General features: G+C 39.1%; 1 protein-coding gene across 3 annotated transcripts in view; it reads right to left on the bottom strand.

Annotated features, from left to right (window-relative positions):
- adam12 (ADAM metallopeptidase domain 12) overlaps positions 1 to 11937 on the bottom strand; it is a 133708-nt gene that overhangs the window by 13208 nt on the left and 108563 nt on the right. For 2 of the 3 annotated variants that reach the window (XM_036126436.1, XM_036126438.1), the window contains 5 exons: positions 9141 to 9218; positions 6140 to 6248; positions 5612 to 5798; positions 2556 to 2664; positions 681 to 935 (listed from right to left, as the gene is read on the bottom strand). In XM_036126436.1, the coding sequence (XP_035982329.1) occupies positions 681 to 935; positions 2556 to 2664; positions 5612 to 5798; positions 6140 to 6248; positions 9141 to 9218 (738 nt within the window). The remainder of the gene's footprint in view (positions 1 to 680; positions 936 to 2555; positions 2665 to 5611; positions 5799 to 6139; positions 6249 to 9140; positions 9219 to 11937) is intronic. The other variant, XM_036126437.1, reaches the window with a different exon arrangement.

Genomic DNA, 11937 nt, shown 5'->3' with positions numbered 1-11937 from the left:
TAATGTTGCTCTCAGTGAAGACAGAGTCAAAGGTGATTTTTGGGATGTATAATCGGGGAAATATAGGCGGTGGCAAGAGCTGCTATAGACGGCGATTTACCGCCGTTGACCGGCTACTTTTGACTGCCTTGCTATAAAGAAGAAATCCACATTATTGATATAAAAGATTGGGACTTTTTATCTGTTGTTGAACAGCACCTTTTGCCGTTCTTCCTTAGCAGACAGGGTCCCCAAACCAATCAACCAATCAACCAATCAATCAATCAAAGACTGATTCAGACAGAAACTACTCCGTTTTAAGATTTAAATGAGTTGTGATTTAGTCTGCTTTGTTTTTATTTTAAAGGCTCGGAGAGCTGCTGGTTTAGCCGCTGAATAAAATCTGAGATGTCACAGTGTCCCTAAAAACCAAACATCCTCAGAAAAACACATCTACACTGGAAAAGGGACATTTAGTATGGCCTATTTTAGGGCTTAAACATAATGATGGATGGACGAATGGATGGATTTATGCAGTGTTTACATAATTGAAATGGAAATACACCTGTTCTTTCACACTGTTTTATTTTTAACAGACCTGGAGAACGGTTACGCTCCAGAGCTTTCCAGACCACATAGGAACCCTGAGAGAAGATCAGAGTAATTCACATAGCTGATATCAAACCCTAACTCAAACGTACCTGCTCCACTCTGTACAACGACTGCTTGCGCGGCAGGCTGAGAAAAGGCGGCACGGGAGGTGGTGAGACCGATGAGTGGGTGGGCAGGACTCGGTGGTTGTGGGTCGCCAGAGGAGGCAGTGTTGGCTGGCCCACGCTCAGTGACACGGGCATGGGCTGGCTGATGTGCAGGGGCTGGTAGAGAGGCAGCCTGCGCAGGCTGTGGGAGTGGAAGTTGTGAGGAGGGAGAAGAGGCTCTGCACTCAAGAAAGACGGCTAAAAGGAGAAAGAAAAGCAGTGATTATCAGCATTTGCAAAAGTTAAGCTTACTTTTTAGCAAAGCACCAGCATAAACACGCACAGCGCAACTACAGTTTATTTATTTAATTAATTTATTTCATTCATTGTGCTCAAACAATATAATTAAACATAAAAACAATCATTCTAAAGTCCTGAATGAAAGGGAGCAGAAAGAATAATCTTTTGTTAACTGCCCCCTTTACCTAAAGAAATAACGTAAAATACAAAATAAAGTGAAACATACATGTGGCATTTCACATCTTACAGACTGCCTAATATGATTTTTAACCTGGTGACATAGAAAGTACCCCTGGCTTAGGGTTTCTACATTCTGTCAGTTGACAGAGTTATTGCTGCCATTAACTCTTCATTCATCATGTTTTATTTCCCATAGAAAGTACCCCTTGCTCAGTGCTAGGAAGCCCTTGACAGAGCTAATGCTTACAGTAACTCTGTGCATTTGTTATTTTATTTCACATAGAAAGTTCAACGAACTTCAGGCTTTCTTTATTTAGCAGTTTTTTTTTTTCCTGAACAGAGCCTCAAACAGAGTTTTTGCTGCCACTGGCTGTGTATTTTCTTTATTTGTCATAGAAGCTACTCCCAGCTCAGTGTTTCTGTTTAGCTGTGTTTTTTTCCCCCCTGGAGGAGACCACTGAAAGAGCTATTGCTGCCATTAACGCTGTGTAATCTGTGTGTAATGCTGATGTCAGGCTCACACATAAAACCTGAATATTACTTTCTGGACATGTAAAAGTCAGAGTCTGGCCAAATGTCCTGACCAGCTGGTATTTTTTTTTCAGTCCAGAGCTTACCAACAAGCACATTAAATGACCAGAAAGGATTTGGCTGCTGGACAAAAAATGCACAAAAACACATTGCAGCAGTGGAGATGTATTCAAAGCGCTCTGCTGTGATGCAGGCTGACATCTGCGACTGGCTGCAAATGTCACAATAATAAGAACGGACAGGCTGTTTCAGAGATTCACGCTGGCGAGCTATAAAAAAGATAAACTGGATGAACTTCTACACTAGATTATGATGCTGGATAGAAGTTTTATTTTCAGTGGTTGCAGACAGAGGCGAGAGCAAACTCATATCAGATCAACGCACACTCATGCATATAAATGTCCACTCCTTTCTTTTGAGGCACAAACACAACAACAGGTAATCTCCCTCTGCACTTATCATTTTCAGCAAACAAATCAAACCTTATTTTCTTCCACTGCCCAAATCAATCAACTATGGTCCCCTTGCAGGAAAAAGAAACCGCTAACATTAAAGGGGTTCGGATTTCAACGTCCTACATCTCATTTTCAGCGGCACAATCTCTCAATTACAGTTTGGCCATGTCCTGTCAACAACAGCCCTGTAATTAATATTTCCACCTTTCTGAAAAATGGTGAGGCTGAATCAATTCTCCAGCTTGCTGTGATCTTATTTTATCAGCAGGCCTGGATACATGTTGACTCAGAAATGAGTTTTAGCTGCAGGTTATTGAAGAGCTCTAACAAAAAGTTATTACAAAATAAGAAATGTGAGCGCTCACACAATCAGATTCAGTAATTTGTTAAATATACGGAGCAAGTGACTCACCTTATAAATATTGGCAGCAGAAGGTTTTGGTGGGGGCTTGCGTCGTGGCGTGGGTTTGTACCTGGACTCAGTCCTGATGGGGCTGGTTGGTCTGGTTGCCTCCACAGATCTATGAGGACAGCAAATCGACTTTAACATTATTATTATTATTACATTTAAGATATGTTTTGATGACATTTCTTTTTTGATTTTTGATTTTTTTTGTAAAAATCAGAGAAAACACAGGGACATATATGCTTTGATGCAAGAATAGGGGGGGTTTGGAATTCCTGCATTTTCTGTTGGATCCTGAACGTCTGTCTCTATCAGGAAACCTTCCGCATTTTTCTGCTTTTATGATCAGTGCTTGTCACATTTAGTTGTTTAATGTGACCTCAAAGAAAACTGAAAAATGACCTTTTGTAGTTTCAGTGCAGAGGAAAAAAATGTTTGTGCTTTCCCAATTTCCATGAAAATGTAGGAGTACATCCACTTTCTAACAGATGCACATTATATGCGTAGGACTATGTCCGTATCAGTAATGTGTAACGTCTGAAGTCGAAGCGAGTAGGTCTGACACTGAAGATCAACACCTCTTCCTTACTTCAATAATGTGCTCGCCTGACTAAGCGATTTTCAAAGGCAAATAAGGCAAATCTGATTCTGTGGCATTTCATATTTATACCCTATGGAAACTATGGGTTATGAATTACTAATAAGAAGTTCCAGGACAGTCTGATCAGGCTGAATTGGAAGAGGTTTCACATGATATACATCTGCATCAAAAACTTCTTTCTTGGTTTTACTGGATTTCCTCTGCATTTCACACAGTTAATCAAATGTTTCTACATCAGAGCAAACAAAGATCAAAGATATATGGTTCCTCAAGGCTGCGCTCTTGGGTCACTTCTATTCAACATTTTCATTATCCCCCTGGCACTATTGAGAACTACATCTCTTACAATATCTATGCTGATGACATGCAACTTTATATTTCTGTTCCACCACTAGGGAAACATCCTCAACTGTCCCTCAAAGTGTTCAAAAGATCCACAAGTAGATGAGTCAGAACTTCTTTCAGCTTCATGCAGAAAAGACAGATGTAATTGTTTTTGGTCCCAAAAATGGATAAGTAGAAGAAAGCGGCACTCAACTAGACATGACAAGGCTAAAGACCACGGAGCAAGTCAAGAACCTCAGCGCTATCTTGGACTCAGACCTGAATTTTAACAATTTTTGGACATTTCCCACATGAAATCTCTTATTAAACTACCCTACTACAATCTAAAAAGATCAGCAGAATAAAGGGATCTCTGCCAAAACAGACAGTTTATTATTTTTTTCCCCAGTAGGTTAGATTATTGCAATGATGCCTTTAAAGGTTTAAATTGTGTTAAAGATGATCAAGCAGCTTTGCATCATCCAAAATAATGATGTGAGAGTTACTAGAGTATCACACCAGTCCTTAAATCACTGGACCTATGTATAACAATGTTGCATCTTAAATGCTATTTATGGTCTATAAGGCAATACATTTGGGAGATGCAAAGGAGGGGAAGGGGAGGGGGAAGGCTGATGGTGCGCTTGGATTGGAGAATATGAATTCTCGCTTTCAGATCTGACCGTTTTTTGAGCAAAGCGACAAAGTCTATCGCCACTGAGCAAGTTCTTTGGTATTCACTTTTGACATTAACATGATACACAGTACACAACGGATCATCACACTCCAAAACATTAAAAAAAATGAAATTTGTTGTCATGGACACTTTAATGCAGCTAATGTTAGATCACATTGTATAAAGTCCAAAGGGGGGTTATTTATTTATTGTCAAACTTACTGCCTTTTGACAATAAGTAATTAATGTCAAGATAACCAAAAAAATTTAGATATTTTTCATCAAATGCATTAGAAGGATAAAGGAGATCTATATTTGACTAATTCAAGCCATAAAGGAGTTGTATCGTTTTACTGCACATTTGAAAAAAACTTGTGACCCTATAGAAGGCTTGGTAAGTGTTTGGCCATCTCCTTTTCATCTGCTTCATCTTGTAGCTGGTCTATATTTCTATATTTCATTTAGTACAAATTAATGCGGGGAATAGACGGAGGACTTGGAATTAATGCCTTATTTACTTTTATTTGCTCTTTACTCTTCCTTTGGTTTAATGTATTTTATGGCTTGGCTGGCCCTAAACTTGAATAAAAAAAAAAAGAATATGAAAGTGCTTGGACCACGTAGCCCCTGTGAGTCCACCACTGTTGATTTAGGACCCCTGACAGCATATTTTAGACCAACTGTTATCAATTTGGGTTTTAAGTCAGACAGTGATTTTAAATTGGACAGCCAAATTAAGGCAGTTGCACGGTCCTACTCTTATCATTTAAGGCGGTTGGCAAAAATGGAAATTTTTCTTTCCAAGCAGCTCTTTGAAACAGTGATTCATGCTTTTATTTCATCATGCTTAAATTACTGTAATGGACTTTATGGTGGAGTGAGTCAGTCTTTGTTCTCTCGACTGCAGCTGGTTCAAAACGCTGCTGAACGTCCTAACTGCTACTAATAAAACAGAACATATCACCCTGGTTCTGGCCTCATTCCACTGCCTGCTTGTGCCTTTTAGAGTCCATTTTAAAACTCTTATTTTTGCTTCTAAATCTTTAAATGATCGTGCACCGCTGTACTTCCCTGAGAGTCTTCATCACCATTTACCTTCTCGGTTCCTCAGGTTAGCTGAATAGCAGCTTCAGCAGGTGCCAAAGTCTAGGAGGAAACTCAAAGGAGATGTGACTTTGTCTACTGTTGCTACTCAATCTTCATCATCTGCTTTTAAAACTCTTCTTAAAACCCTCTTTTATTTTTTGGCTTTCAACCCCAGTGAGACTTAGACCATATTTGCTTTAATTGGTTTAATTGTTTTTCATGCTTTAGTCATATTAGCATATGTTTTTTTTTTCTTTTAATGTATCTTTTTAGTATGCAGTTATGTGAAGCACTTTGTTTCAGCTGTGGTTGTTTTAAAGTGCTTTATAAAGAAAGTTGGTACGGGATGTTTCATTTTTCCAAAAGACGCGTTACCTGAGTTTCTCCAACGTGCTTTTCTTGTTGCTGATGAAAAGACGCAGCAGAGCTTTCCTCTTCAGAAAGACGATGACGGCGGCGACCAGCAGGCTAACCAGGGTGACCAAGATGGCCACAGTGATGAGCACACTGTCGGCTGATGCCATATACGACAACACGCACATTAATACACACACACGCACATCTACAGCACGGAACAATGACAGGAAATAAGACTGTTACAGCTAAATAATGGACACAAGAGCTATAAAATACAGTATATACTGTGTTTATATATATATATATATATATATATATATATATATATATATATATATATATATATATATATATATATATGTATGTATGTATGTATGTATATATATATATATATATATATATATATATATATGTATGTATGTATGTATGTATGTATATATATATATATATTTTTTTTATTTTTTTTATTTTATTTTTTTTTTACCAACCCTCATTTTCACTTTATGCAGAAATGAGCAAAGTTAGAGATTAGATTGCCCACTCTACCTGCCAGCCTCATTGGCCCACTGTCAATGCTCCCACCAAAGCCTGGTTTCTCACAGAAAGGAGGAGCCCACTGTGCTTCACAGTGGCAGTTCTTCTTGTTGTTGCACACCTGCAAGAAAGATAGATCTTTAGTCTACAACACGCTGAGTCATTTAGTTTGCCTTGCAGTAATGAAAATAAAATCAAATATGCCTTATAATAGTTACCGTGCCTTACAAAGGTTTTCATGCCCCTTGAACTTGATGGTAATTTATCAAGAATAATCAATAAAAAATCTTTATCGTCATTATGTTACCATCATGACATTTCTAAAATGTATCCCTTTAGAGTCACACTCCTCAATGTATATTATTGGTACTTGTATGTGATAGTGATAAACCAACATAAAGTAGGGCATAATTGTGTGGGGGATGGAAAACAAGCCACGATCTTCAGAATGCTTTTGAAAAGAAAGAAATGCACAAATCTGGCATTAATTAACTAATCTCATGTTGTGTGTGCCGGAAAACTAACGCATCACATTCCCCTGAACACATGTGAAGCTTTTGGGATGATTCCCTTCAGCAGGGACAGGGAAGCTGGTAAAGTTGATGATGGATAGAGAAAAATCTAAGGTAATCCTGGGAAGAAATATGTTAGGTTCTGCAAAAGACTCCAGACTGAAGCGGAGGACAATACCTCTAAAAATATGGAGCTACAAAGGAAATGTTTAGATCAGAGGTCGCAAAGCCCAGTCTTTGAGACTTGTTGTCCCACATCTTTTACATGCGTCTCTGCTTCAGCTAATATGAAATGAATAATTAAAGCCAAAATCAACTTTTTTTTGCAGATAAACTGTATTAAGGGTGCTACTTTAATGTTACTGTGCAAATTTTTACATTTTTATGTGAACTTGTCTAGTTCTGGAATATTTGTCATTTAAAAACGGCTTTCGTCACCATAGTCTTACGTTTGGGGGGGGGGAGGATTCTTCACCTTAAAAAACTGTTATGTGGCAAAACCACCAGCTGTCGCCCCGGTCACTCCATGTTTCAATGGGTCACTTTCCTTTTTCTATCTACATTTTATTATTTTGGTATATCTTAATCATGTAAAGCACTTTGTATTGTCTTGTACTGAATTGTGCTATATAAATAAATTTGCCTTGCCTTGCCTTGCCTTTCCCTCATCCTGACAGTAAAGAGCACTGCTTAAAACGCTCACCGCTCATCAATGTATCTTGGAACCGCCTTTTAAATAAATGTGGCATTTTTCAACATGTGTCTGGGGGCAGGGTTATGCCTTTACATCGGGGTGGGTTACACTTTAACAAGGCTTTGCATAAACTGACTCTACACCGAGGATGAAATTCTGCCATTAGATTCTCGTGTCTTGGACCAGGGACACATGTAAATGAGGTGGAGTAAATACCCACCCCACACGTTTAGAATAATTTTATCTGCAAAAATGTTGAAAAGCACGTATGTTTTTCCTTAAGCGTCACAAGTATGCACTACTTTATGTTGTCCAAACTGAAGAAATCCCAGTGTTGGAGGTTTTGATTGTGGTGTGACAAAACGGTAACACATTCAATGAAAATGAGTAGATCACTTTTGCAAGACACTGTAAAAGTTGTGTGAAAGAGCCCATCCGGCACAGCCTCAGGGTTCTGGCCCAAACATTTTATCCAAGAGGGTTGGTTGTCCAGTGAGGTATTAAAATGCAGCTGCCAGTATGAGGGAGAATGAAGGAAGGACGCAGCAGTGCAGATGTAGAGTATTTACATTTAGCACAGATGAACAGCCTGAGTGCCTCCCTTGCCTCCAGGCATAAACCACATCCACTAGGTGATCGGGTTAAGAGGCACTTGGAGGGGGGTTTATTGTATGCTTGCTTGAAGAGAAACACGGCTATAAGACAACATGAGCAAGCGCTGAAGCAAATTTGATTTGTTGGAGAACTCTTTCCGCTAAAACTAGCACACATTCTAAAGACATTTAATGTAATTTACATGTTGATGAGAGTGAAATAAGTTATTAATATTATCAAATGTATTTTTTTATGAAAAGGTTATTTATTATAAAGGTAAGATGGCACTCACTTAGGAGCACAACTTAATGAACAGGCTGCATGCTTCTTCAAGACAGCACACGTTCACTGAATTTATTTAGTTATATGTAGCTGTTCTTGTTTTCGAAATATTTTTATTTTTTTACCCATGTTGATAAGAAACCAAAATGGTTTCAATCAAGGTTCTAAAAGTAATTTCAAGAAAAAGTTAGAATTTAGAGAAACACATCCTACCCGGGTCAACCCAACACTGAGTGAGGGGTTTGTCAGTTTATTTTTGCATCTACTCCTGCCAGAGGTAAGACACACCTAACCACTTTATTCCTTTATCTTTTGCAGTGAATACCAGTTTCTTATTGACTGGCTTTTATGATGTAGAAAAGCCCAATGAATGACACAAGGGAACCGATAAGATGAAAGCTTTGATTTCTTACTGCACATGCCCTCTTGACTTAATTGGCAATGAAGATCAGTGGTTGCTGTGGACCAGAATAGCCTGTGGTGGATGCTGCAACTAAGTCACTAAACAACAGAGTAAATAAAACATAAAAGCATCCTTTGCTGAATTATTGAGAAGAGATGCTGAGCGATATAAAGGTGATCATTTCAGAGAAATGGAGAGATATACTGTACGACAAATGAATTGCTGTTACTGCTCTCTCTTTTTGTGCAGTTAAAAAAAGACTAACACTTTAAGATAACATTAAACAATGTGTTTAAATTGGACCAATCCAACATCCATGGAACAATGAAGACTGATTGAGCTCACTGCATTGGAAATACACTGCTACTGTTTTATTATTTACAATGTAAAGAGGGAGCTTACCTGATTGTGCATCTCTTTCACAAATGTGAAGGCACAGATAAATACACAGTGCCCCACAGGCTTGCAACACCGCTACATTGCATAATTTAACACTAAACGCAGGCCTAAAAGGTACTTTGCACTCACCCCTCGTCCATTGCATTTCCCGGAGCACTCGAGCACGCCAAAGACACTGACATTCTGACACTGCCGGTTCAAACACACCTATAAAAGAGAAAAGCATCATTAAACATTTTCAGAGGAACTAGACTGGAAATTCAATGAAGACGAAATGTTTCCCCCCATGTTGCACATGAATGTTGTTAGCCTGGCCAGCCAGACTGACTTACGCCGTGAACACGGCATATTAAGCTGTGCATTGAATACACAGGGCGTAAGTCAGGCTGGCTGGTCAGGCTAGTATGTTGTAGGTATGGACAATTGTACTATAAAGTAGTAAAATTAGATTTTTTTTACAAAGATAGCAGAAACATGTTCCTGCTTATTTCAAGTTTTGCGTCATTAAAAAAATCAGTAAAATCCAAAATTCATTAAAATGTAATTTCATTGCCTTGCAGAAGTATTCAAACCCCTAGAACTGCTTCACATTTGGTGATGCCAGAACTCCAAATTTCAATGCTTTTGAATAAACAAAGACATTTTTTTACAAGAAAAATAAAGTGTGCATTTGTGTTCAGAGCTCTTTACTCTGACACCCCTAAATAAAAACAAAACAAAACAAAAGGGTGCACTTCATAAGTAAATAGAGCCCACCTTGCCATGATTTGGAGGTGTCTGATTTAGATTCATGTTCTTCTTGTCCTTTGTTCTATAGGCCTTGCCATATTCAGTTATTAGTTTTGCTGTCAGGGATTTGCCATAAGGTTCACTTTTTCATGTTTTAGAGTTGATATATGTTTTTCCTCATTACTGCATTTCTTTACTTTTTGCCTTTTAGTTAATTCTTCCATTCATTAGTCCTTGGAGTTTTGTGTTTATGTTCTCACTCAGATTCTGTCCTGGTATTTCTATGAAGCTCCATTCATGTTTATTTCAGTCTGCAACAAAGCTTCCCCTAATTTTTCATGCCTGTTTTTGACCTTGCCTGAAGTTTTGGATTTTCCCTGTTTGCCTTGCTCTTGCTGGACACCTCATCGGCTCTGTGATTCTGGACATGACCTTGGACTGCTCTGACCATGAATCCTGCCCAGCCTTTTTGTTCTTGTCTACCCTCTCCTGCCTGTTACCTCCTGCTGTGAGCAGCCTGCTCCAATCTGGACGTTTGCTTCACCACGTCTGTTTCTGTTCAATTCTTTTTATTTTTAAAATAAACCTTTAAAGAGCAAGTCCGTGTCCGGCTTGAATATCGGGTTCTCTGATCTTCTGTTCCTGACACACCTGGGTGTGACTTAACCCTACTACTCACAGCTGTTCTCTATGAAGTTAGAGAACCTTAGCAAACCTACAGCATCCTGAAGACCAAGAAACACAGAATACAGGTCAGACATTAAGTTGTAGAGAAATTTAAAAGATAGTTTATGAAACAGCTCCCTAAGGTTTGAAGATCATATGGAGCATTGTTCAATTAGGGAAGAGTATGGCTGCAGATGTAAACCTACCATAACGTGCCACCAGGCTTAACTGGCCCCTAGCCAGGCTAAGCATCGTCTGTTTATTTTAAATGCGTCAATGTTTGAGAGAGACATAAAACGCAGATTAAGGTCCCAACCAGGAGATCACTTCCTGGTCAAAATAGCCAACACGCTAGCTTTTATTAGCTCATCGATGCAGATTATGGCGACGCGGCAGTAGTGACTCAATGCTCCCCGTGCTTCACTTCACACCCCCCTCTGCCTGTAGCGCGCGCACACTACCAAGAACCAGGAATAGTCCATTTTGTAGGGGAAGCCCTGATTACTTGTTTCGTCCACAAACCTGGCATGTACGGAATGATGGCAGGAATACAGCTTGGCCATTTCAGTAGTTTGCCACAAGTCATGTAGGGGACAGAGCAAACTTATGGAAGAAGTCGTTCAGGTCAGAGCAAAGTGTTACTTTTTAAACTACATAGAAAAGATCACAAATGTGTGGAGATAAATGAACACACCATCCTAACGGTGAAAGACTGTGGTGGCGGCATCATGCTATGGAAAGCTTATGTTCAACAGAGACAGGGAAGCTGGTTAGGGATGAGAAGAATGGAGCTAAATACAGAAGTAAACCTGCAAAAAGCTTTTGACTGCAGGGAGGTTCACCTTCCAGGAAGACAGAGATGATAAACGTAATGCCAGAGCTGCTATAGAATGGTAGAACAAAGCATTTTCAGACGATTCTATGGCAATGCTTACAAATTAGCATGTACGGATGCCCTGCATCCAATTTCACCTGAAGCATTTTGCAGTCAAGACCGGGCAAAAATTTCTGTCTCTAGATTGTGAAGCTGATAGAAAAGTCCCCCAAAGGACTTGCCTGCATATTGCAGCACATGCGATTCTGGAGAGTGTAATAGACTCGGTGAGACTGAATATGGTTGCTTGCAACACTTTTGAGATTTTTACGTATTATTTTAAAAACCGTTTTGCTTTCATGTTATTGTGAGGAAGTACTTTGTGTTGGTCTGTCCCATAAAGTCCCAAAGGAATACATTGAACTCAGTGTTTGCTCAATGTTACAAAAAAAGAATAATAGTTCAAGGGCCGTGGGTATCAAAGATCTGCTGAATTGTTACCGAAGTGTATGTCAGATGCAATGTGAACTAATAAAATTGATTCACAGTTGGAAGGAATCTTTAAGAACAAAGAAAAATGAAAGAAAAGGCTGCCGGTTGCTTTTATATTGAAAATAAGACCGAAATCAAGGTGAGCGGTGTTCAGCTTTTTTTTTCCCTCAAATTGTTACAAAACTGCAGGCTTTGTAGCGCCAGCTTAATGCTCTGATTGGTATG

Source organism: Fundulus heteroclitus, chromosome 22 (assembly GCF_011125445.2).
Source record: "Fundulus heteroclitus isolate FHET01 chromosome 22, MU-UCD_Fhet_4.1, whole genome shotgun sequence".
NCBI classification, from domain to species: Eukaryota; Metazoa; Chordata; class Actinopteri; order Cyprinodontiformes; family Fundulidae; genus Fundulus; species Fundulus heteroclitus.
This window is presented reverse-complemented; position numbering and strand designations above follow the sequence as displayed.